Source organism: Rhinolophus sinicus, linkage group LG06 (assembly GCF_036562045.2).
Source record: "Rhinolophus sinicus isolate RSC01 linkage group LG06, ASM3656204v1, whole genome shotgun sequence".
Lineage (NCBI taxonomy): Eukaryota > Metazoa > Chordata > Mammalia > Chiroptera > Rhinolophidae > Rhinolophus > Rhinolophus sinicus.
In genome coordinates, this window is record NC_133756.1 from 41,040,630 (window position 1) to 41,067,778 (window position 27,149).

The 27,149-nt window shown below is 39.0% G+C and overlaps 1 protein-coding gene across 6 annotated transcripts in view; it reads left to right on the plus strand.

The window, feature by feature from the left end:
* Positions 1-27,149, plus strand: part of ST6GALNAC3 (ST6 N-acetylgalactosaminide alpha-2,6-sialyltransferase 3) — a 580,324-nt gene that overhangs the window by 191,143 nt on the left and 362,032 nt on the right. For all 6 annotated transcript variants that reach the window (XR_012497284.1, XR_012497285.1, XM_074334964.1 and 3 more), the window contains exon 2: positions 25,176-25,370. Coding sequence is in view for 4 of the 6 variants with exons in the window: in XM_074334964.1 (XP_074191065.1) it covers positions 25,176-25,370 (195 nt within the window). In the remaining 2 variants the exon portion in view is untranslated. The remainder of the gene's footprint in view (positions 1-25,175; positions 25,371-27,149) is intronic.

The following is a 27,149-nucleotide window of genomic DNA, read 5'->3' on the forward strand; positions in this document are numbered from 1 at the left end:
TGCTTACCAGGATTTTTGTCTGTAACCTTTTTAGTCTGTGGGCCTAAGCTATGACTGTTGTCTGGAAACTTTGGAGAAAAGGAAGGTGTAAAATCACTGTGGAAGCTTGGAGATGAAAGTTGATTATTTTATTGTTTGCAACCTTATATCCAATGACAGTGTTTTAATATTAAGTCCTATGGTCCAATTTCTGCTTTCAGAGTGACCAAAATAATGCTTCCCCACAAACTTCTATATAGTTGCTTTAATATGCACATGCGAAACGGCAAACCATGTCAGACTCCAGTCCCCCAAACATGCCAACCCATCAGTCACTACTGTATTTCCCTGAAAATAAGACTTAGCCGGACAATCAGCTCTAATGAGTCTTTTGGAGCAAAAATTAATATAAGACCCGTTCTTATTTTACTATAAGACCGGGTATAATATAATATAATATATAATATAATACCCAGTATAATATGATATGATATATGATATGATATGACATGACTAATATAATATAATATAATATAATATAATATAATATAATATAATATAATATAATATAATAAATATAATATAATATAATAATATAATACCGGGTCTTACATTAAGTTTTGCTCCAAAAGACGCATTAGAGCTGATTATCCAGCTAGGTCTTATTCTCGGGGAAACATGGTATGTGTTCTCACCTTGTTCAAGAAGCTATATTTTTAAGTGCCCTGAATGCCAATAAAAACAGGTTTGTTTTTTCCTCCCACTTGTGTTTTTGAAGCCCATGTATACAGGACCTTATGTTACACTCTGGTGTGTTACCTTTAATCTCAACCTCTATTTGCTACGAACACTTTGGAAAGGTGATAGATTCATTCAGGATAAACTCTATTGATCTCTCTCTCTGTGAGGCAAGATATTTTTTCTCAGGCAGTTTAGGGCACATTTTCTCTGAGAGGCAGCTCTGGTCAGTGCTTAACTTCTCTGGGCTTCAGATTTCCATCTGTTTTGATGATTAAATATGTTAATTCAGGTACGATGCTAAGCCGTACTTGGTCCATACTAATAAAGAACGATTAGTTTAAATCATGCGTTCTAAATTGCTGCATTCCCATGGAATGAATACCTCATTATTTATTTAGTCCTCTCACCTTCTAGTTAACACTTATGTTATTTCCATTTTTTTTCCTGCTCTTTGAAACACAAGTTATCTCACAGCAAAGGAAACCTAGGCCCAGAGGGGCAGTGAGTAGCAGGCCTAGGCCCAGAACCCAGGTCTTTTTGTTCCAAATCTAAGTTTGATGGGTTTTCTTCCCCTCTCATTCCATAGCTACCCCACATTCTCCCAGAACTGGAATATTGAGTTTGGTAACCTATTTCCTAATATAGCTATGTGTAGTTTAATGGTTGGGATACGTCCTGAGAAATGTGTTGTTAGGCGATTTCATTGTTGTGTGAACATTACAGAGCATTTACACAAACCCAGATGGTACAGCCCACTACACCCCTAGGTTGTATGGTGTAGCCTATTACTCCCAGGCCACAAACCTGTACAGCATGTTACTGTACTGGACACTGTAGGCAATTGTGACACAATGATAAACATTTGTGATCTAAACATAGCTAAACATAGAAAAGGTACAGTGAAAATACGGTATAAAAGGTAAAACATGGTACACCTGTATAGGACACTTACTTCGAATGGAGTTTGCAGGACTGGAAGTTGCTCTGGGTGACTGAGTGGGGAGTGAATGTGAAGGCTAGGACATGACTGTACACTGCTGTGGACTTTCTAAATGCTGTCCCACAAGCCCTCTCCGCGCTTCCTTCTGACAGAGATAAAAATAGAACATCGAAGCTGTCAGTGCTTCCTCATGAATTGGGATGTGAGCTGGGCTGCTTGGAAATATAGAGGAGGAACTGGCTAGGTGAGGCACAGATCACCATTATACTGATTGTGTGGAGGGAGTGAAAGGTGGCCTGAGGATCAGCAGGAATAAGAAATCAAGATGAAGACTTAAAGGATCGTAGGGGATTGCCAAGGCAATGTGGTTTTGGCTATTGAATGTGGGAGCAGTGGTCAGGTTTAAGGAACTTTGTGGTATTCATGAAAAAAAGAGGATGTTTAACATGGAGAGGGTGTGGAACTCAGGACTCAGGATTTTGACTTTGGAAATTTGTTTTTGGTTCCATTGACCCTATCTGGCACATCTGTCTCTCTCTGACATTGAATTGGTGGAAGAAATATAGCATAACTGTGCTTTACATCATTGTAACTCGAAAATATTTCCAAAGTACAGGGACAGGCTGGCTCCACACTACCAAGGAAATCTTTTACTAAAGTGGCAGTGGCACTTTAAGGTAGCGCCTGTGAACCCGTGTCCTTGTACAGAATCATAGGTCCTCAACAAAGAATTTTTAGCAATGTACTCTGAAGACCATCAAGCTAGATCTGGGAGGGCTGTATCCTTCCTGAATATGTAGCACTGCGGGGACAGACTTCTTTGTGCTGAAACAGGTCAGTGGCTGACTGGGAGGTAAGTGAGAGGGAATCTATTACCAAGCCCCACAGATATTGTTCCTATTAGAGAAAAAAAAAAAAAAAAATCCCCCTGCACCACGTATCCTTCAATTTCTTCCTGGAAATTCTGTTCCATTATGATCGTATGGGACCATATGCGGTCCATTGTTGACCGAAACATTGTTCTAGGGCACGTGATTGTAGTGACATTGCCACAAACACACCTGCCCCAAACACTGCTGCTGCTTTTCTCGCTTTCGATAATAGATCAGCTGCTGAGTGTTCCCTGAAGGAAGGTGGCTTTCAGGAGGTGGGCAGCTGTGTGTGAATAAAATGGGGTTGGAGGAGATTGCACAGAATGCCTGACCTCACCTATTTACCATGCCGTTTTGCCAAAGCAGGCAGTTTTAGCTATCCATGGCTGAAATTTGAAAGCTCTGGCTGAGAAATGTCAGGATGAAGTAACACATAAATTATGAAGGAAGAAGGTACTGTATTAAAGAAGTTGGAGAATCATAACCTGTGGAGACTGGCTTGTTTTGAGCAGAAAAGGAAGAGATGGATGTCCTAATTGACCATCTTACTTTAAAATAAAAAGGGTTCCTGAGGCCTACTAAAAAAAACTTATATTTCAGAGAACCCTGAGCTTCTTTTTGATGAGATTTCTTCAATATTTTACAATGGCATATTTAAAAAGATTCTTAATGAAAATCCCCCAACACATCATTGGAGGAGCTATGGATTAGAATCGTTGGACCATCCCTGTCTTCCACCGGAGATTGAGGCTGCAGTGCCCAGGGCCAGACTGCCTGCTCTATCAGCTGCCCCAGCCGAGGTGGCACCCCTGCAGCCCTGACAGGATGCCAGCTGGAACAGATCCTGGCAGAGAGCACGGAGCCTGGTGAGTTCATCATGGCTTCACTGCCCCAGTCCATCCGGACACTCCCCTGGACCCAATTAGCAGATTGGAAATTGCATCCAAGTGTGCTGCAACCACCAAGTTAAAGAGGAATAACAGACATGAAAGAATCAAGTGGGAAAAGAACATTTTGGATCCTGAAGGAGCAGGTTGCTTGTCAAAGATGTAACAAACTGAAACAAAATAACTTGCTGCTCCTTAAGCCTTTCCCCCGTATCCCCCACCCCCAACACTGCTGGGGTTCATTAGCTTGGGGGAAGAGCAAGGAAACTGAAAAAGAAAAAAAAACAACCCACGAAATACTTATTGTTCCTGTGTTCAATTTCTTATTTAATATAACTTAAAAAAAGAGAGATTTAATAGAAAAGGGAGGGCATCATTAATTTTAGAGTCTGCAAGAAGTGAAAATGAAAAATGATCTGCTAATTAGTGATATGCAATTTGTTCCTTGAATGTCTTCAATAATGTGTGAATGTCACATTACATAACACTTATAATGATTAAACCAGAAGATGAAATAAGATACGATAGATCTTGTGTTCTCCTCTTGACTAGTGGACAACTCATCTCATCAGTCTCTCTGGGTTTACAGCCTTAAATTGAATAAAGCAGTGTTATTGGGGGAGATTTATAGCCACAAGACTTAGCAACCTCACTGAGGAAATCTTACAGTACAGTTTTGAGAAGCCTCCACGATAATTCTTAGGATTTGTATTCATTGTAGCCTGTCATAAAACAACGCCGGAACTAGTAATGAGTAGTGAACCTTCTCAGGAACTTAATATTCCAATGGCAACCTTGAAAATGGGCAGTTGTTGGTGCCCCATCTCTTGGGACGTTAAAGCATTCTCAGCCCCAATTTAAAATGATTTCGTTAGTAATGGTGGCTTCATTATAGTGGGAGATAGGCACTGATAGACCTGGGTGCTGAGGAATGCTCATGAAAAACCAGTGAGTTTTGACACCACCAGGGCAGCCCTCCACAGAGCAGGTATGAGGACACCCTTATGAAATGTTGAAAGAATGAATGAACTGGTGACCATGAGTTCTCTTTTCATTAAAGTACTGCCTGTGACTCAAGTCCTGACACTTGGTGTATAAGTACCATTAAGTAAGGTTGGATTATTTAATGTGATTTTAAAAGAAAATGCCCTGCTACATCTTAGACCAGTAGTAGCCCGGAGTAAAAGTTGAAAAGAGCTCCCCCCCCCCCCCCCCCCCAGCTTTATTGAGGTATAGTTGACAAATAAAATTGTATGTGTTTAAAGTATACAACATGATTTGCCATATCTATACATCAACATGATTTGCCATATCTATACATGAAATGAGTACCACAGTTAGGTTAATTAAAAAATCCATCACCACCTAGTTATAATTTTGTGTGTGTGTGTGGTAAGAACACGTAAGATCTATTTTCTTAGCAAATTTCAAGTATACAACCCTGTATTACTACTTATAGTCACCTAGATCCCCAGAACTTATTCATCTTATAACTGAAGGCTTATATTCTTTGACCATCATCTCCCCATTTCCCTTACCCTCCAGCCCCGGGGAACTATCATTTTACTCTTTGTTTCTTAGTTTGACCTTTTCTTTTCTTGTTTTTAGATTCCACGTATACGTGAGATCATGCAGTGTTTGTCTTTCTCTGTCTGACTTATTTCCCTTAGCATAGTGTCCTCTAGGTTTATCCATGTTGTCACAAATGACAGAATTTCCTTCTTTCGCATGGCTGAATCATATTCCGGTGTGTGTGTGTGTGTGTGTGTGTGTATGTGTGTGTGTGTATCATCTTCTTTATCTATTCATCCATTGAGGGACACTTAAAAAAAAAAAGAGGTTTAACTTAACAAATCACCCAATACAAGATTTCCCTTCAAAAGTTATCAGGAAGCCTTTGCATGACTACTTTTTCCTTTGGAGTGTCCACTTCCTTTCAAAGCAGCCTGTTTGTTACTGGACCAGGAGCTCCCTGACCATGAGTCTGTTCCTGTCTCTGTAGCCCCACATCTAGATTATGCCTGGGCCATAGTAAACAACCTGGAAATACTTTCTGATGTATGAAATGAAAGTTACAATTTTAAGAAGTCAAAATCCACCTCCCTGAACTTCCACTTGGTAGACCTAGTTCTACCTTCTGCTCAGAAAAGAATATACCAACTCTTTCTTCCATGTGATGGTTTTGGTGCTTCATTGCTCCTCAAGTTTTCTCTGCTCCAGATTAATCCCTAGTTGCCTCAATTATTTCTTTTCTTTAGCATCTCTGTCAATCATTTTGAACTTCCTGGTCAGCTAAAACCTAAGGTCTTTTTTCCTTCAACTAATATCAAGGAAACATTTCCACCCATCTTTTATTGGAGCAATGGCCTTTTATTTTTCTAAACTGAATTTGTGACCTGCCTCATTTATCATTGTAAAATTTAATCATATTGGTTTTTACCCATCTTTCTACCTTATTGAGAGTTTTTTAAATGCCAATTTTTGCTACCAATGTTGCCATCATGTTATATCTTTGCAGATTTGATCAGCCAAGTTGGTAACAGAAAACTGGATGCTTTGGGAGATGCTGCTAGGGTCCTCTTTTCCTCCTAGTGTGGCACTAATCTCTTATTTCCCCCTTTTGTGTGATCATTAGGCCTACACAAATTTCCACATGGTGCTGGAGGTGACTTTAGAAAATATTAAATCTATTCATCCTCTCTACCAATTTTGCATATAAGGAAACTAAGTCCCAAAGAGCCCGTGGCCACATGGCTGGGTAGTAGAAAAACCCAGACTAGAACCCAAGCCAAGTGACACCTAAGCCGGGTGTCCTTGCATCTTCATCACAACTGTCACTCTTTTTTTTTTTTTTTTTAACATACATTTAACTTTTTTTACAGCAGTTTTAAGTTCATAGCAAAATTGAGTGGAAGGAACAGAGACATATACTCCCTGGCTCCACACATGTGTATCCTCCCTCACTGTTGACATCACTCACCAGGATGGTGCATTTGTTACAACTGATGAACCTACACTGACACATCATCACCACATAGAATCCATTGTCTACATTAGGTTTCTCTCGTGGTGGTGTACATTCTATGGGTTTGGACAAATTTATAATGATATATATCCACCATTATTGTATCACACAGAGTGATTTCACTGCCCTGAAAATCCTCTATTCTTCTCCCATTTATCCCTTCCACCCACCCCTAACTACTGGCAGGAACCGATATTTTTACTGTCTTCATTGTTTTGCCTTTTCCAGAATGTTATATAGCTGGCATCATACAGTATGTAGTCTTTTTAGATTGGCTTCTTTTATTTGGTAGTGTGCATTTAAGGTTCCTCTATGTATTTTTATGACTTGATAGCTCATTTCTTTTTACCACTGAATATTCCATTGTATGGATGGAACACAGTTTATTTGTCCATTCACCTACTCAAGGACATCTTGGTTGCTCCCGAGTTTTCGCAATTATGAATATAGCCGCAATAAACATCCATGTGCAGGTTTTGTGTGGACATAAGTTCTCAGCTTCTTTGAGTAAATACCAAGGAGCATGACTTCTGGATCATATGATAAGAATATTTGTAAGTAACCACGAAACTATCTTTTGTAGCTATCACTCTTAATTTCATTCTCAAGTTTAATAAAAGAAACTTTAAATGTCCTGTTGAAATCCCAACATACTGTGGAAGATTTCTAGTCTTTTATGTGAATGTTGTATAGCAATGTTAATTTGCAGATTATACCAAAGTGGTGATCTTTTCCTCCTTCTTCCTCTAAGACCATGATAAAATTCTTTCTATCTCTAAATATAAAACTTTAAAACATGGTATGTTGGTGTTGCCTAACAACTGGTAGATTGTAGGGGGAAATTAGCATGTGTGTGTATGTATGTGAAGGAGGTGTGTGTGTGTGTATGTTTGTGTGAATGTGTGTGTGTAGGTGACTATGCATTTGCTTTACAGCATAATTAAAGAGCGGGAGAAATAGGATGATTTATTGGTAAATAAAAACTTCTCGAATAAAGGCAAACTGTGGTCCTGCACAACTATTTGTGGGGCATGTAGCCTTGCTTTGTACTAAGGGGACTCTATTTTTTTGCATGTTCTCCAAGACCCATCAGCTCCAAGTCAAGTAGTTGTTTCCATCTAGTTGTGGAGGGTGCAGCTCACAGTGGCCCATGCGGGGATTGAACCATAACCTTGTTGTTAAGAGCACCATGGTCTAACCAACTGAGCTAAGCGGCCGCCTCAAGGGAACTCTATTTTGGATGAGGGAACTGTACATTTATTCAATGGAAAAAAATAGCTTTTTTCACCTTGCTGACTGATGCTAACTATTTGTCAGCACAAGTCTCATTGTCCTTATTATTCAGTATTTAAATACATGTAATATAATATTTTTACTGCCATTTCTGAAGAGCTGTTTTTCTCAGATCTCTGAAACCCAGGACCAAAGAACACTTTTCTCTTAGGTGCATTTTATTATTGGTTAGAATACTGCCAATCTATAAATGTTCAAAGTTAAAAAAACACTAAGAAAAATTTTCCTTCAGAATCAGAACTTAACTTTAGTCTGATACTATCTTTAAAAAAAAAAATAAAACCTTCAAAATCTGTTGTTTCATCAGAACTGTTTGTAGAGAAAATGTAAGTCTCAGTATTGTTTAACTGCAGTCCAACCAAGGACTATCATATTGCACTTCTAATCAAAAAATAAATTGAACATAGTGGTAGGCTTACAGAAAGAGAGAGAATTAGATTTGATTAGATTAGCTTTAACCTGCCCGGAATAAAACTGTCTGCCTTTCCTGTTATTTGTCAGTGTTTATAGCAGGTTTCGTCTACAATGTTTTCACTATTATTTCCAGGCGGTAAAAGGCAGTCAAGTAGAAAAGACACTCATAAATGTCAGAAAAGAGTAAGATTTTTTTATGTTTCAAGGGCTTTGAAGGTCAAGTTCAACCCACTTAAGGGAAGCAGAGTGATGGGTATGTGGTGGAATGTTGTTAGTTGGTGTATTTAGGCATATAATTTATGTGAAGTTAATGCACTTATCTATTACTCTAAGAAAATGAAATATCCTGGAAGACTCTATTTATTGTATACATTTTGTTCACCTGTTGGAAGGTAAAATAAGTCAAATTTCCATAATTTGTGATGAGGAAGGAAAGATGCTCAACTTGCCAAAACTGATCAGGTTGTGGGCACTGTGATTCTGTCCTTGTTTTTTTTGGTTATAATTCAGTCCTTCCTGGCAGCTTCCACATCGCATGTTATGAAGAGGAAGAGCTCTGTTAAGCATTTTCGCAAACCAGTGAGAGACTTTTTTCCTCTGGAAGCCTTTACTGGGATGTTTTCTTTTTCTTTATGAGACTTTATTTTTGTTTCCCACCAGGGAGCCTGAGTAATTATAGTTTAAAGCTACTGAAAATAGGTATGTTCTTTGATATCAAAGAGCTTCTTGAAGATTTTTCAAACTAAAGAGACCCAAAGGTTGTATTTCAAGGTGTTACTAGCATAGGTCTTTGTAGTTAAAAACTCTCAGAATCTTCTACCAAGTATATTATTCTTTGGGGTTCAGTACTACTGCATTTGGTGAAAGGTAAGGTGTTTGAGTGTGTGTGTATGTATGTGTGTGTCTATGTGTATCCCCGCTTCCGCTGAACTGAGTCTCAATAGTTACAAAGTGTATCACATGATGCAGGATTGACAGAGAGACAGTAGGGAATAGGGAATGGAATAGACATTTACTGATCACTCACTATGTGCCTGATGTATAATGTACTGGTATATTACTTTTTTCAGTCCTCACTGTTACTATGAGGAGTGTGGTAGGTTACTATACTCATTTTCCAGATTAGGAGTTCATAGAGGTAAAGTTTACTTGTTTAGGAGCAAACCCAAGTTTCTTTAATGTTCACAGTTAGTTCTCTAAGGTAGGCTCCAGAAAGGAGGAATGAGAGGAAAGAGAATAAAACCTGCAGTTCAAAGCCAGTTTCTGTGTGTGTGTGTGTGTGTGTGTGTGTGTGTGTGTGTGTGTGAGGAAGCTAGAAAATACATTTTCATGCACTAAAATGCTTTGAGAACTATACTATCGCTAGATGGTAAAAGTTCAAGTGTTCTCTTTTCTTTTTAAGGAAATGTCTTTTTGCACCCCACGGAGGTCTTAGTTTGCTAGGAAATTCCCTGGACTTCTTTTCTTTTATTATCCTCTTCCCCTTGTATTGTCAGTTTTCAACCTGAAAATCCCTGTTACTTTTTATATGTAGAAAATTCATTTCTCTCTTTGCTTTCACTTTCCATTTCCTGACCATGCTTTATCTTACAAACCCAAAATGTCCGTGATAGTATTTTAGTAAACAATGAACCATGAAGGTGTATTCAATACATGTTTGTTGAACACCAGCTGTATGAGATATTATTCTAGGTTGATGTCGTGTCAACAAAAACAGACAGTTCCTGCCCTTATAGAATTTCAATCCTAATGGGGAAGAGAAATGATTAATCAACATTTATGTGGAACTTTGGTGTTTATCAAAAAAGGGCTTTTTATAGGTTTTATCAGAGTTAAACTTCATAAATCTGTGAGGAAGAGGTTCTTATAATCTCCATTTTGCAGTTTAGAACTCTGTAGGCAGAAACTACTGTATCCAATGTAGAGCTGAGTTTAGAATATCATCTCCCTGTTTCCAAATCATTTTGCTTTTGACTACATTGCCCCTTGGCAATGATTAAAACAGAACATCAAGAGATATACAAGCATCTCCATTTCTACTTAACAATACTGTTTTTTTTCACCTGAAAACCACCGAGGCAAATTATTGTATTCATATAATTTATTGATTGACCAACATTTCTTGAGCACTTAATATGTGCCAAAGAATGAGTTTCTCAGACGAGGGGTCCCAGATGTGGTCCTTTCCTTCAAGGCATTGTAATTTATTTGAGTAGACAGATATATAACTAAATAAATACAGGGTCATGAGATAAGTGATCCTTGAGGTAGAATGGAAAGATCACTAGCTCTTTAGACAGTTTATTTGAATCTTGATGTCACTACTTGATTAACTGTTATCCCAGGCATATCATTTGTCCCTGTTGACTAATAGTTTCCTCAACTGTAAAATGGGGGATAAGAGTATTTACATGGATGGCAGTTGTAAATATTACAGGAAATGCATGTAAAGGGTCTAGCACAATTCCACACATAATTAGGTACACAGTTAAAGAGAGTAGAATTAAAACATGACTTTTACATCTATCTATGTATTTATGTATCTGTGTATCTATCTGTCTGTCTATCTACCTATATCTATCTGGCTATGGACTCCACAAGAATCTAGGGACTGATTTCTTGATGAGACAGTAGAAAGGCTAGGGAAACTATCTGAGAGAGTGTGTAGTTTTGAGTCTGAAGACAGATTTTTTTTTTCCTGAACTGAAATTTTGGCAGAAGGCACTGTATAAATATATGAAGCCATCAAAAAAGCATGGAGCCTTCCAAGAATCATGAGACACCTACTACAGTTAAAGTATGGAGTATAAGCGCTGGGAGGCTGAGAGATAAGCTGGGCAAATAGTTAGAGGTCAGATCATAGAGGGACTTTTATATCATGCTAAGCCACTTCGACTTTATCTGATCACACAGATGACTTTCTCTCACCTAAATAGAAAATGACAAGCCTGAAATTAAAGTGGTTGAAACAACTTATTTTGGTTTGTGGAGTTCTTGACTGCATGGAAAAAATGGGAAATCTACTAAAAATTTATCTGAAAAATCAAGACATGATCTATATTGAACAAGAATCTTCATGATTGATGGACAATGAAGAAGTGAGGTTCCTGGTAAAATATACCGTTGGGAAGTATCTTAAACCAAGTCCCAGAAGGAGCGTGCAGTGCTGAAATGTTATAGGCCAAAGCACCCTGGGGCAAATTTTGTCCATTACATGGCAAATTCTAAAGCAACAGGGACAGGGCTCAAAGCCCTGAACCCCAAATAGAACACTTACCGTTTTTCCCTGAAAGTCAGCATAAATATTTGATAATGTCTTCCTTTCTGTGAAGGAGCCCTTTCTCAGTGGGAGTAGTATCTGGTATCCCTTAGCAGTACAGAAATATTTGTTTTCTTAAGCTTTTCTTTATGTCCTGAAGGTGGATTCTAAAAGCTCCTAAAGTATTTTGATTTTGAATTCTCACAAAAGTATTTTTTCTTTCACAGTAATTCACTATAAAAGGCAATAAAAGTGATATATTCAGAAGTATTCAGGACCTGCTATCAGTGCCACATGGGAATAAACTATCTTGCCACTTGCACATCCCACAGGAGAAAAGAATCACAATTCACATTTAGGAAATATTGTATGTGTTTGCCTCCGTTTTGCTCGTATTGTCTGCTCTGCTGAAAAGCAGATTTTTTTTGCAGATAAAAGCTGCCCTGTCTTGCTGAACTGCTCATCTATTTTGCTCAGGAAGAAAAGGCTTTTTAAAATCAGGAGCAAAGCCCTATTTGCAAAATATTGCCTAAAAATAACAAAATACAAAGAAAAGGTCAAAATATGCTAGGACTCTGGACCAACTTCGTGCTTTGGAAAATTACCTCACAAATTCAGCAATTTTTTTTTTTTTTTTAAGTCATGAGGGATTATGTGTTTTCTAAGCATCCTCTTATGAATTGGTGGTTAGGTGCTTGAGAATAAATGAGGGTGTGGGCCTTGCCTTGTTGCTGGGCTAAGCCGATGGATATGCATTTAAAGGAGATGAACCGTGAAGCGCTCGCTCAGGGTTCCAAAACTGTTCCCAGATTACTCATTTGTTTTTGAGGTTTGTGTACATGAAGCTTCTGGCTTGGCTGCCTTTGCCAATGGGGAAGCATTGGTGAACAAGACAGATAGAGCTTCTACTTTTCAAGAGCTCCCAGACTAGTTGGGAAAGAGATATTAAGCCAGTCATTGCAACAATGAAAAGAGACATGGAGGGGAGGTTCAGTGTCTCATAGGGTAAGGCTTTTAGAGGTTGTGAAAGTTCAATCATTGGGACCTAATTCTGCCAAAGAATACCCAGGCTGGGGCTTGGGCACCAGAGCAGAGATTTTAGTTGAAATGTTAAGATTCAGCACAAGCTTACTTTTACATTAACAGAATCTGTTTCTAATATTGGGGGAAATGGCTTTTGTTTTTTCCCCCCAACTATTTATTGGTAATTCTTCCCCTCGAACTACCTTTGTGTATATTTTCATGATACCATTTACTGATTAAATCTGAATATTTGGCTCATAGAACGAGTAAATAATCTCCAGAGAAATCTTTATGCAGTCACATCTATGATACAAAAACAGATTTTTGTTATTTTGAGAAATATGCATAGAAATGAAAAATTTCAGACTCTCTTTGCTTTTATTTCAGGACTTCAATAAACTACTCAGTGGACATTTGAAAGTCTTATTGTAAGTGCCAGGGCTTGGTGGAAGTGGTTTGGCTAGGTGTGTAAATCCACCAGTGTCTATATACATATGGGAGAGTGAAACTGATCCTATTCTGTATAACTGGTTGAAAACATATGGATGCTTCCTTTGAGACAAGGGTTAAAAGGAAATAATCTCCTTTGCTGCAAAGTTTTTCTCCGCAGGTACAAAATAGCTGTAATCAGGTAGGCTTTGGTAAGTGACAGCTGCTCTCTACCAAGTTGAAAGATCACGAATTCTCAGCCCACTTCTATTTCAAGTACGTAGACACCGGGCTCAATTTATGAGTGTCTGAGGGATGCCTGACTCTGTGATAAGAAATGGGCCTAGACCCAAAGTGGGAACCATGTACAGAGCAGGGCTACAAACCTTCTTTGTAGTCACACCAGCTCTGGCTAATCAGGGTCCCTAGGTCATCAATATAGAGTCTTAGATTTGAAAGGCAGCTGAGATCCTAAAAACATTCCATCTTACAGATGAGGAAATTGAAGCCTAAAGAGGATAAGTCTTCCCTGTGGTCTATGTGGATTTATAGACTTATCAGGGCATAGCTCTGGCCTCCAGCTGCTACTTGTTTTGTGCTAGGTAGGTAATATACCACGTCACACTGAGTACTATCACTACTGCCTGGAGTATTGTGTTGAAAGGATTCTAAAGTTGCATCCTGACTCAGGGGGTAATGGTGCTGTGGTTGATTAGCAATGTCTGTCTGGGGAGACTGGTGGGGGGCATGGTGTGCTCTGTGTGAATTTGGATGAATGAAGGTTGATTGATAATCAAATAATTATCATGTGATGTGAAGTTTGCTTCAGAACAAAGTGCCCTAAAACCTTCCTGGCAGGTCAGGACTATTTTTTGAATAGATGACATTTGGACTTGGTCTTGAAGAATAATTAGCAATTTTCCTGACAGAGAAAGGGAAGAAGAAGACATTCCATAAAAGAAGAATAACTGTGCAAGGCACCTGATCTTTGGAGATTAGAAGGAAATTAATGATCTCTGATAACCTACCTACTATGTGCTGGGCACTAGGCTAGATCTTTTGTGTATTATCTCATTATTCAATTTTCATAATGTCTCTATGATGAGGAACAGGGACAAAGAATATTAAGATGCCCAGTGTCTTAATGTAGCTACTAAGTAGAGCTGGGATTTTAATTACTGGGGCTCCAAAGTAACTTTAGTGGTAACTAGTCAGAAGGACAGTGTAGATGAGGAAGACAGGACTAGGAGGGAGGGTATCATTGGTTTGCATTTCCACTATTACATTTGAGTTGCCTCTGGCACATCCACATAGAGGTGGCTAGTAGGCAGGCTCTTAGAAAAATGGCTTTGACTGATCTGGTTATGATATAAAGTATATTAAAGACTCGCTGATAACAGTACAAGCCTAGTTCATGCACTTCTAGGCTTCTGCTTAAGAGTGGAGATCTTTCTGCCTTTGCTATTCTAACACAGGTGACTATAAGTAATAAACTCATATGCTTTATGTTGCATGAATGATTAAAATTACTGTCAATGCAATATTAAATCCAGAATTGATAGGAAAACTGTCTTACTTAGAAATTCAAGTGTTCTTGACACAATACTATTTATTATCACCATGAGACCTGTGCTCTGGCAAATCTCTGTTTCTGTTCAGCAAAAGACTGTTTAATATGTATACATTCCTCTGCCAAGGTTCAACTTTGACCTACAAGAGGACAGTGTGTATTCCTTAGAGAGATGCTGGGAGGTGCCACAGTTGATATCTGGCCATGGGGATAGGGTGCAATATGTATGCCTGTGCAGGGTAGTCTCACCATGTTAAAAAATGAGGGAGTTGTGCTTTTTTGTTTGTTTGATTTTGCTTTTAACTCGTGAAATTTTGAAAAGAAGATAAAACCCCAAAGGGTTTTTACATTAGTGAATTCCAATGTCCTGGGCAACTCCAAGACTCTGTCATCCTTCCTTGATGGACTTGTGTTTAGGATATAGGTTGAGGGATAGATGAAAGTAGCCCAGGCCCCACGCCTGATATCATCTCTTTGTTCCCTAAGATGACGATGACTACAATGATGACATACCACCATATTTCATTGATTTTTAATTGTTTTCCAATTTTTTTCACATACCTGAAAGTGAGGTGTGTCTTATACTCAATACTACTTTGCAGTTGCTATCAGCCTGGAAGAAAGTTAAATTCTTCCAGATTGGATTTGCATTATTTCAGATGGTTACGTGGGGATACTGCCAATCTGAGACTACTTTAATTTGAATTACTGAGATTTTTCTTGACTCACACTGGTAGTGTGTACTTATACCAAAACCTGTCACGTCCCACGCGACAAGAGTTGTCAGGAGCGAGGAGGGCTGCGAGGGTTAAGAAAGACAGCAGCCAAGAATAGAGTGCAAGTGGGGCCAAGGGACTCTAGCCTCAAGGACTGAGCCCCAAGTCGGGCTAGGGTTAATGCATGGCTTTTATTAGTTAGGTGGGGGAAGTAAAAGAAGTAAAGCTTGTCCATCTCAAGATCTGTGAATTCCTTACATTACAATAGGAAACTGATTTAAGCCAAACACCCTTGCCTGCAGGCAGTGGAACCATAAGTCTCAGGATAAGTACTTCCCCAGGGACAAAACCTTTATGCATATGAATAGATGGAGAGCACACCATTGAGTCACTTCCCCTGCAGGTTGTGGGAAGGAATGCAGCCACAGAGGCAGAGGCTCTCCTTAGTTGGGGGGAAAGTTGGGGGCTGTGCCCATCTCTATCGACCCGGGAGTTACCCCGTGGGGAATCTTACCCATCATTGACTAGCCAGCCATCTTTTGAGGCCAAACAGGGAGACATAAGGTGCAAGCAGAAAGGTGAAGCAAAGTCCCTGAAAGGATCCATCTCACAGACTCTTCTTTCTTTAGGGGCAGGTACAAGAATACAGGGTAGGCTGCTGCATGGCAAGAAAAACCTGCCTGAATACCTGCATATGGTTCATATTCTCAGGAGATATTATTTTCTTTTTCTTCTTGTTGTACCTTTCTGAATGCAGTCTTTATTTCTGGAATATTCTAACTTTAAGGGAGAGCAGCATTTTGGTGTCCTAGCTCTTTGCTGAGGTCTCTTATTAGACTCCCCATCTTGTTTTTTCGTTCTTGTCGTATTTGGAGTAACTGTGCAACTAAAAATTGATGATATCTTAGATTTGATGAACTATTGTAACAGTAAATTTAATATTTACTGAGGACAGTCTCTTTGCCAGGCAGTGCTTTAAGGCTCTTTATATGTAGTAACTTATTTAAACCTTTAACAGTCGTACTATGTAAGTACTCTTGTTTCCCCACTTTCAGGTAAGAAAACAGAGGCACAAAGCAGTTAAGAATGTGCCCAGCTTTACATATAGTGACTCATTGAGTGAAGCTTGACCACCCTCAGTCTACAGATAGGCCACTGGTGTGATATGTTTTCATTCCTGTAACGTGCTTGGCACAGTACCTGAAACTTGCCGAGCATGCAGCACTGTTGCAAGTCCCTCCCCTCGACAATGAGCCATTGTCTCTATGAGAAGGACAGAGTATTCTTTTGTTATCCACTTTTCATCCTCTGATGTGGGATTCGAGCTTTCAGTGTTATCCTGAGACAAGAGTTGGTTTTCTAAAAAATATGAATTCTTATAAGTCTTTTTATATGCCGTATAAACGGTGTTGCTTTCAGCAGTTTTGCTACCACTGAAGTCTGCACGTTTTACCAGGAACTGCTAAGCAATTCTCAGTGAAAATTCCAGTTCAACAAATGCTCAGATTCTTCTCACTCCACTTTATATTCCCCATCCAACTCCTCTTCGCCCACTCCCCAACACACCCACATCATATCTACATAGATCTCTCCAAGTGAGGTGAATTAAGAGGAAAAGAGAAAATAATGTGTGTGTTTTTCCTCTTACAGAAAGTGACCCTCATCTGAACCTTTTTGGATACTTCACCACATCATGTATATTCAGAAGAGAATGACTTTTAATTCCTCCATCCTTTCTTCTTCCTTTCCTTTATTTTTTCATTTCTTCCACAAGTATTTACCGAATGTCTTCTAAATTCAAGACACTGTGTTTGATGCTGCTTGTGGGAGAGACGTTTCTCAGCCTTTGTTCACATCCTCAAGAAAATTTTTGAAGACAAAATTATAGGGGAATCCTTCTTTTCCTCCCTCATTCTCCTTACCTCTTTCCTCCATCTTCCTTCTCCACCCACCCTTTCCACCGCATCCCCCTCCATGAACTGGAAGCAAGGTAGGAAGGGAGGGCTTTAGGGAGGAAGCACCACTTGAGCTGAGTTATATCTGCACTTGTGGAGATGGGGATGGTAGAAAATAACAGGGTGCGAGTGAGTAGCAGCCTGGACAAAGTCATAAAAACTGGATAGCCAAGGGGCTTTGGGAAATGGTGAGAAGCCCAGCCTGAAACATGGAGGGCATGAAAAGAGAGATGAAAGGTGAGACTTTCAAGTACCCAATCTTTCCTTCTTAATTCACAGGTGAGGGAAAATCATGTGAGGTGATATGTGTGAATGTGCTTGAAAAGATGAATTCTGTTCAACATAAGGCCATGTAGATTCACAGAAAAACAAGAGGTCCCACTTCATGTCATGATCATCCTCCTTATGATTGTCAATCCTTCCTTTATGACTCTCAAATGACCAGAATTGATCCGTATGCTCCACTTCACTCTTCTGAACACCTCACAAGTAAGAATTGGATTTTAAGAGATAAACTCACCTCTTTAAGAGGGCAAGATGCCCAGCAGATGTTGGCAGAAACCAACTCAGGCCAACGAGGATGCTGAGGTGGCTGAGAATACAACAAAAGCATCTGGTCTGATTGCCTCAGTACCTTCACTGTCCCTGATTAGTTAGCACCTCTCTTCCCTCAACATCGTGCTAGGTGTCACAGGAAGAGGCCAACAAGTGGAATGGTACGTATTTTTTCCTGTAGTAAAAAGATTTAATAAAAAGACAACAACAACAAAAACCCCACAAAAACCTTGAGGACCAACTGCCCCAACATCTGATGTTATCATCATGACAACCAGCCATTTTGATGACATTTTTCTGTGTGTATGTGCACAGCCACACTGAGAGACAGCTTTCTGGGCCCTTCATGCTGCATACTCAATATCGATCTTGTGTTTCTGAAGAACTTTGATTTCTTTCTGCTACGTGAAAGGACATGTACTAAGCAATTCTATAAAGATGAAGAGACAGAATGAGATGTAACTGGTTTTATATAATTTTATGAAATGAAACAAACTCAGTGAATATAGCTATATCGTTTTTATTTGATATTGTAGCAGTTTGAAAGTCAAATCTGGCCAGGAAACCTAATCCGCTCCTCCAACGAAAGTCAAATCTGGCCAGGAAACCTAATCCCCTCCTCCAACGAAATCAGGCTGATTAAAAACTCATTGACATTTTTCATTAGTTTCAAAATAGGTGTTGGAATGTTCAGTGGGACCTCTTATGTCATCTGACAAACTCATGTTAACTTGAACTTCTTTATAGTGTTTGCAGCTGTAGGAAGTCTCCTTTGGGAACAAATATCCCCGAGGAAATTTTGGGTACCTGTAATTTTTCCCTAGGACTAGCTTTTTGCACAGAATAATTTATGATAGCTGTACTCCCAAGAACTCTTGCCTTGGTTTTTGTTTGTTGGATTTGTAAATTCTTACTGGATTATACCCATATGAAAGTGACATGATGTGGGCTCCAAATTCTTTACATTGGTCACCATATTGATGGTGTTCTACTACTTTAACTGTTTTTTTTTTTTTTTTTTTTAACAAAACCATCAACATTTTGCTGACTAGTTGCATCTTCATTGATTAAAAGGATCATGGAATTGTGGAGCTGAGAAAGGAAGACATGCCATGTGGTTCCTACAAACTTCAATAAGGCTCCACACTACGGTTAAGAAAGGGCACCTAATGTTTTCTAGCAGAGGTGGAAGAATAAATGCATTATTTTCCCTGAGTGCCAACCAATGATACCCTGTAGATGTCTTTTTACTACTAGGAATAAAGCCAGATTTAGGCAAAATGAATGAAATTTGCCAACAAATTACTGATTTTGAAGCAAACGTAATCACCATGCTTCAGATCAGCCTCTTAATTTTCCATATGAATTAAGTGTTTTGTTTATTGACAAAATGTGTTATATTACAAAATCTAGTTAAGGCTAGTACTGGTTTTTAAAATTTATGAACCAGTTTTATAAGAGCATTCCCATTGGGATGAGTAACAGTTAGCAACTTAGTTAATTCAGTTACTGGAATGTAGTTTTCAGAGTCAGAATACCTGAGGTCAGTACCTGTCTTTACTATTTCCTTGCTCTGTGACTTTGGGCAAGTCACTCAATCTCTCTACATCTCTGTTTTTTTTTGAGGGGGATGGGTCTGGAAAATGGGGATTACAGAACTATTTTTCCAACTGATAACACTCAAATATCTTCTGTTAAGACTATGATGATTTTCATACATACACTGTGTCTGGACTATTCCTAGTAGTGCCGACACTAGAAGAAAAGCTAATCTCTGAAAGTAATAACTGCAATTTTCATATTAACAATGTAATGCCCACTAGTGATATCTGATGAAATGGCCCAGTGTTGCTCTTGCCATTGTCTTTCTGGAAATGATCTTTTCCACCTCCCCCCTTCATTGACCAGACCGCTTCCAGGGTAAGCTTTCCAAAGTCAAGTCTGATCCTGTATACCCCATGCTTAAGCACTTCTTTGGATTCTACAGTGTAAGTTCAGACTCTTTGGTGAGATATACAAGACCTTCTATAATCAGATCCATTCTTGCTTCTCTAGCTCCACTCCCTCTGCCCTCTTCAAAGCCTATTCCAAAATCTATTTTGTTTATCTGATTGCATTTTCTTCACCAGCCTCATGGATTCTGAAATGCTGCTTATTCTCCCATGTTGACCTTGTTCAAAGTTCCCTACTCTTTTCTGGATGACCTCAATAATTCTATCACCACCTATGCTGCTCTTATCTGGACTCCACTGATCTAGGAATGTCTACCTTTTTATTACCCTTTTATTCTTATTCCCCCAAGCAAATGAATGAGGTTTTCTGCAGAGTTTAGTATAGTTTAATAAGCAGGGTCCATCAATAGACAAAACAAAACAAATGAAGATTTCATTTACGTACTCTGAGCTTTGCCAATTTATCCTTGTACAAATGGAAAGAAGCTTTATTGCATTTAGGGAGAACCTAAATGCAATAAAGCAATTTGAGCTTGGCCAATGACACAAGGTAGAATTACACTGATAACACAATTTTTACATGAGAGAAGAATTTGTATTTGATAAATCAGATCACAAATAGGCAATGGGTGAGGACTCAACAGTGTGTGAGGTGGTTGAGCACTGATATAAAGAACACAATTGACACTGTATTTTATATTTATTATTCAGTAAATGAAAGCATATGGACAAAAGTGTATACCATTTTACCCTGGTAAAAAACTACTTCAGTAATTAAGTAATACTATTTAAATAGAAAGAAATACCTTTATACTGTTGTTTATCATTTATGAAAAAGAAACAAACAAACAAAAATCTAGCAACAGACTAAAGGGTAAGACTTTATTCTGTGGCTAAACACTAACTAACTTTGTGGTAGAAAAAATAAAAACATGTAAATGTAAATATAGCTTCCGAATACGCTAGGTCAAAATTTCTGCACTTGTTTTCTCCCTAAATCATGAATTCTCTGTGGGTTTTGTTTTGAAATAGGTATTTCTGCTGTAAGTCTGATAAATGATATTCCAACTCTAAAGATCAAGCAACTGGAATGCCACATTTTTGACGCATATTTTTGCAACACAGAGGGGACTAAATTCTAAATGTCTCAGTTGTTAAAGGCCCCTTCAGACTTGTCTAAAATGAAGAACAAAGAAGGAGAAAGCTTTCCCCAAAGCAATTCATCAGATCTATTTGGGCACAGTGACATTCTCTGAGAGCTTGTATGGATAAGTTGCACTGAATAGTTCAAGGGTTTGCAGCTGCTTGGAATATTTGAGAAAAAATATCGATGAGTTCTTATCATACATTTACATGGGCTGGCCAATCCTCACCAGCTGACTAAGGTCCACCAAGGCTCTGATAATTAGTAGTTATATCATAATAGTCACATCATCTGGTTTTTGAGTGCTCACCGTGTGCCTGGAATTGTGCTCTGCAATTTCTACCCATTGTGTCACTGAATGTTCATGATTCTGACCTTAGGGGAATGACTTATTAAATGTGTGTCAGTTTTGTGCAATATAAAAGTTTGTTGAACTGAGTCTTCTACATTATAAACTTAACATGTCCTTACTGTTGTGTTTTGCTTACCTAATTGTTGGTTGTTGAATCCAGGGGATGCTCTGATTACTTCAATAAAGGCAACAGTGATCATTTCCATAAACAAATTGTTAGACACAGAACACATGTATAAACAGGTAACATCTTGAAATTTGCTGAGTGTTGATGGGCTCAAAACAGTTACTAAAACAAGCCACTGATGGAATAAACTTAACTCAAACAATTGGAAGCAGGGCGTTGTGGTGTGTTAAATGGCAATTTCAAATAAAATGAAGTAATTGATATATTTTCACGTGGTTGGAAAGTGAAGAATATGTCAGAATTATAAAACATGGCACTTTCATACATTTATCCTTTCATTATCCTAATGTAAGATAGATAGAACAGATAATTGCATCTGAATTAATGTATTTGGCTTATTATTTTTTGTTTTATGATTTGAACCCTGTATTTCCCTAGCATCATATCCCACTATATATAGTCTACATGTTCTTTTACCAAATGACTTGTAGATTTCTGACCAAATTAAGACCTTTCGAATTTCTGTGCTATGGTGTTCCCTCTGCTTGGAATGCCCATCCCGTCTCCACTTTCTCACTCCTCATTCTTCATGACTCCATTTGTATACCACCTCCTCAGGCAAGCACTCCCTGAATTGTCCATCACAGGGCCCCCTCCTCTCCCCCCTTCCTCTGGACTGCTGAGCATTCTTCTATTACCTTATTTGATGTGTGGTATTACACTTTTCTGTTTACTTGCCATTTGTGACTCTTTGGAAGCATGGTGTGTGTGTTTGGTTTTATTTCTGTTTTTCAGCACCTCACCAAAACTTTACCGAGTATGGATTTAATGAGCAATTGTGACTTGAAAGAGTAAATACTTTCCTATGCTATGCATATCAGTATTTGTTACTTCCCCAACTCCCACATCACACACACACACACACACACACACTCTCTCTCTCTCTCTCACTGCATACTGGTGTGTGTAAACTTCGAAAAGCCTCATCCATGGTTTTTGTTTGCTGAAGCTCAAGGTCATGATCTGGCGGAAGTGACTACTAGAAAAATGCACATCCATGTCAAATCCCGTTGTCCTTGCCGCCTGGAGCACAGAATGTGCTTGAAGTTATTCTTTTTCTAGTGATATTTCAGGGTGATATTTATATCAGCACTTTGAGAGTGCTTTCATGTTAAACAGGTATATGGAAGCATGAAGAAAGGTAAAGAATAAGGTCCAGGCAACACAACAGAAATTAGGCTGGAAGCCTGAACTATAAAAGGAACACCTCTGCCCGCTGCAGAGTATGATTCCAGGTCGAGCACAGAGAAGTCAGAGCCAGGCTTTCAACTCCCCATTTGCTCACCTCATCCTCTCTGTGCTCATTACTTCTTTCCATTTGCTAGAACATGGGAGGCAGACATGGATTACTAGGGAGCAGGCTTTTGCAACTACTCCATTTTGAAGTTTCTCTCAAAATGATTGATTTATTTTCTTTTCATGCATGCATTATGTATGTGTTACTATGTGTGATCAGATATTTCAGAAAGGCTATCTATATCATTGTCACCAAGGCCCCAGCCATGCAGGGCATTGCAGCAACCAAGAGAACCAGAGAGCCATGCTGGACTCTGGAATAGACAAAGACACAAATCCCATCTGGGTCTCCTTCAAAGCAAGCTACTCTTTTACAACACGCTATCAGTTGGTGATAAAAAGGTTTTTACCTGTTTACTTAATGGGTGACTGGCCTCTTTGCTTTTATTTAGCCATCTGTTCTGGTCTATGTTCTTAAACTTGTAAGATCCATCACCTCATTTAAGCTGTTACCTTGACACAGTGCAATGTTGTGGACATAATGATTCCACAGAGGAGCAAATTAAAATGGTTTTTCATGATTAGAAGGTTAAATGAGGTAATGCTGTGGTAGTTAGTGGTGAGACAAGGGGTTTTGAGCAGGCAAAACTCAGGGACTTTCAGGGCTGGCTAGACAGAGGGATGGGCTTTTACACATTAAAGGGGCTGAGTAAGAGCAAAGACTTTGGGTGTCTCTGATTTTAGGGGACTTACTCTACTGCTCTTACAGAGACTGAAACCATGGGTCCAGGGAGGATGCAGGGGCTGGTTTTGGGTTTCTTTTCTCCTTTTGGGACATTCGGTGAAGAGCAAAAGGAAGCTAATTACATCAGGAAGGGGTAAGCTGAAAACACAGCAACATTCAGTCATTCCCATAAAGTTATTTGTCTGCCCTTAAGTTTGAAGAAGAATCGGGGGCCAAACCCAACTTCATGGAGAAACATTTCATTGTGTCCTCATCCTGGAGTTCAAGGCAGAGTTGTTTCTGATGTCTGCTTTCTGCTCTAGACTTGACCTTCCACCTGACTCCTTGGCAGCTCTATCCAGATGACCCACCAGTCTGTGACAACGAGGACTTTATCTAATGGCTTTATCTTCTTGCTCTCTTAAAGCAGTGCTTGCTCTGACCACTCTGGTTTCCCCTGATATGACCAGTATTATTGCAGCTACTTAAACTCAAAATATCAGGGATCTCTGAATTTTCTGTCTTTGACTTCTACCCAATCAGTAGCCAAGTTCTCTACCTTCCACCAAAATTGAATTTCTCATGTCTTTTTCTACTTTTTTTAATTCCCTCTGCCACTTCTCTAGTTTTCATCCCTCATTACCTCTATTTTATCCAATTGGAATTCCCTCCTAACTAGTTGCTGCCTATCTATAGTTTTCTCTGCTCCTAGCATCTTAAACACTGATGTTTTATTATAATTTATAACTGTCACCTTTAAAATATTAAACAAACAAACTAGCAAGCAAAAGCCTTCTTTGGTTTTCTGTCACCTAGAAAACTCAGTAGACTTCTGAGCTTGGTATCTCAGCAGTCTATAAATTTATTGTTTGTGTTTCCAGCTTTTTCTTTTTCTCCATGCCCCAGTAAGACAAAGAGCTATGTGGCTATGAATAACCCCATGTTTTCTTGCCTCTTTGCTCTGTTTCTTTCACCTAGAAAGCTCTGCTTACACATCTGTACTGATTAAAACTCATGCATTTTGTCAAACTCAGTCTCAAATACTGAGTCTCTGCTTTCCCCACCCCATTTAGATGCAGTTGTTCCTGCTCTTGTTCCACAGCAATTTAGGGGGATGTTCTTATGCTTCTTGGCATGGATTTTCTTCCTACTCTTATTATTAGCTTGTTGAATCTTACTTTTGCATATTCTATAGCACAGACAATGTTTCCTGCATGTAGAGGGTGCTAGATAAAGACACAGAATAATGCTTGAAAATGAGACTTTGTCGACAAGAATGCAAGAAATCCACACATTCATTTGTTCACTCAAGTGTTTGTTGGGTGCCTATACTACAGAAAATACTGTGTCAAGGACCTGGAATACAGAGGTCAGTGTGACACAGTACATCCCAATTCTCCAGGAACTCACAATTACATGGAATAAAAGTAATATAAACAATTGTACAATGGAAAATGTACAACAATAGAATTGCCTTCAAGGTATGGGAGTGGTGGGTTGTTGTTTTTTACCTCTAGTAGGGTAGGTAGGTCGGGGGTGAAGAGATGACAGTGGGGTGGGAATTGAGCAGTTAGGAAAGGCTTTCTATAGTTGAGAATGTGTTTTGAGTTTTGAAAACTGAATAGGAGTTGCCAAGGAAGATAGGGAGGTAAGGAAGGGTAGGAATGGAATGGAAAGGTAACCCAAGAAAAGTTGTTCTGCTTGCTTGCCCTCAGAGGCTCAGCACACTAAGGTATCCTGAGCACCAAAGCATTATTTTCTGTCTCCAGGTACAAATATACTAAATGACAGAGTCCTTTGACACTTTTGGGGAAGAAAAAAGGGAGCGGAATAAAGAAACCTCTCTGTAACTGCTTTTGGTTGAAAGTCATTCATTCATCCTTCTTATTTTCTTTCTTTCTTTCTTTTTTTTTTTTTTGTAGAGAAAGTCCGTGATTGCAGTGAGCTTCATAGCAGCATTTCTCTTCCTGCTGGTTGTGCGCCTTGTAAATGAAGTGAATTTTCCACTGCTACTAAACTGCTTTGGACAACCTGGTGCAAAATGGATACCATTCTCCTACACATACAGGCGGCCCCTTCGAACTCACTATGGATACATAAATGTGAGGACACAAGAGGTAAGACCTCAGAGGGATTCAAGGGTATCCATGGTAACAGCTTTTCTTTAGGAACAAGACAGCTTCCTATCACTGAACTTCCTCTCTCTGCCCCCGTGAGCTTTTTTGGGTCCCTGGCATTTTTCTGCTTTCTCATTCTTAGAAATTTACTGATACATGTCTAAAGTCTGCTGCCCCTCCTGCATCAACTCTTCTGATGCACTGGCTTCATGTGGAGTTGAGGAAGCAATTGCCTGTTTTCCTGGTGGCTTGTGGCATAACATACGTATCTTTCCATTTATTAACTCTGATCAGCAGTGACCAGCTAGAGAACTGGCTGGCTTTATTTACTGGAGGTCAGCTGGTTGGGGACAGCTCTTTGTAGAATGGCAGAAAAGCATTCGTACTCTTTAAAACACATAATCCTTAGATGTGGAGCTGAAAAATGGCCAAGCTGACTTTAAAATTCTCAGTGGCTGCAGAGATAATGGGATTTAAAGAGTTTTCAAATTGAAAGGGGTTAAAATCATTTAAATCCTATAATCACTGAACCTCTAAATTGGTGGTACAGAAGAGGCTGGCAGTACATTGACAACTAGAAAGTGTACACTTAAGCTAGCACTTTTGCAAGAAAAGATTTGTATCATGGAGTGAAGGAAAAAATAATGAACCTCACAAAATGTGTGAAGTATATGGAAGTTGTTCATAAAATTGTTTTCACTATTTCTATGGAGTGGGATGAATGTGAGGTTAATATTCATAGATGCAAAGTCCAAGCCTGTTTGAAGTTTTTGATGACAAAGGTACAGAGCACCAGTTTGTCTACCTCACTGAGAAGAGTTTTGGATCAAATCCCACTGAAAGGTCATTTTGTAAAGAATACTAGAGAGGAGAGTTATGCACTGAATGTTACTCCTGTTCTGAGAGTTATTCTTAGCATCCAGGGAGGGATGTTGAAAGCTGGCTGGGTTCATCACCTTGTGTAGGCAATATCATACCTGAGTCATTGCTTCTGGTTAATTTGATTCTTTGAAAATGGTTTCTGTATCTGCAGAATTTACAGGCTTTTTATTAGACCTTTATATTTAAAAAGAAAAAAGGCACCATTAATAACACATAAATTCTTAGGAGCTATGCTTGATGTTTATCCTTTAATTGGTTTTAAATTAAGTTTTTTTAAGGTGTCCATTGCTTGAATTTGTTGCATATCCTAATAAATTGATTACCTATATAAAGATTATCTAAGAGAACAGTCTGTCTCACTCTCGTGTTTCATGACTTTTATTTCTGACTGTCATTTAATATTCTGTAGCATTATTGGATGATGTTAATCATTTCACAAGTGCCTGTCACAGGCAGAAAGTGAAACATGCGACAAGCGTTTCACAATTACTCTCATGAGAGAAATCCCACAAAAAAACCAAGGACCCTTTCATTTGTTTAAATATTAATGGATTGGGTTTTGGAATGTGAAGGGAAAAACTGAGCTGGGGAGGCAGTTATTGAGTGAGTCATGTTAACCAGGCCATCTTTGATATTCTTTAGGTGTAGTTTTGAGTGCAAGGGCTTTGCCACAGGATATTGATCATTACTTTGATCCTGCAGAGGTTATTTCTGGGGAGGAACCATGATTGCTGGAAAGAGTTTTTAGGCTTTGGAGGTGCACAGGCTTGGTTTGAGTGCCACTTAAAAATGGGGATGACGACATCAGCTGGCAAAGTAATTATGGGGATTAAAGAGGACAACGTGCGTGAGGTGCCCGGTTCCAAACTAATGTTCAGTCAATGAGTCTCTTACTCA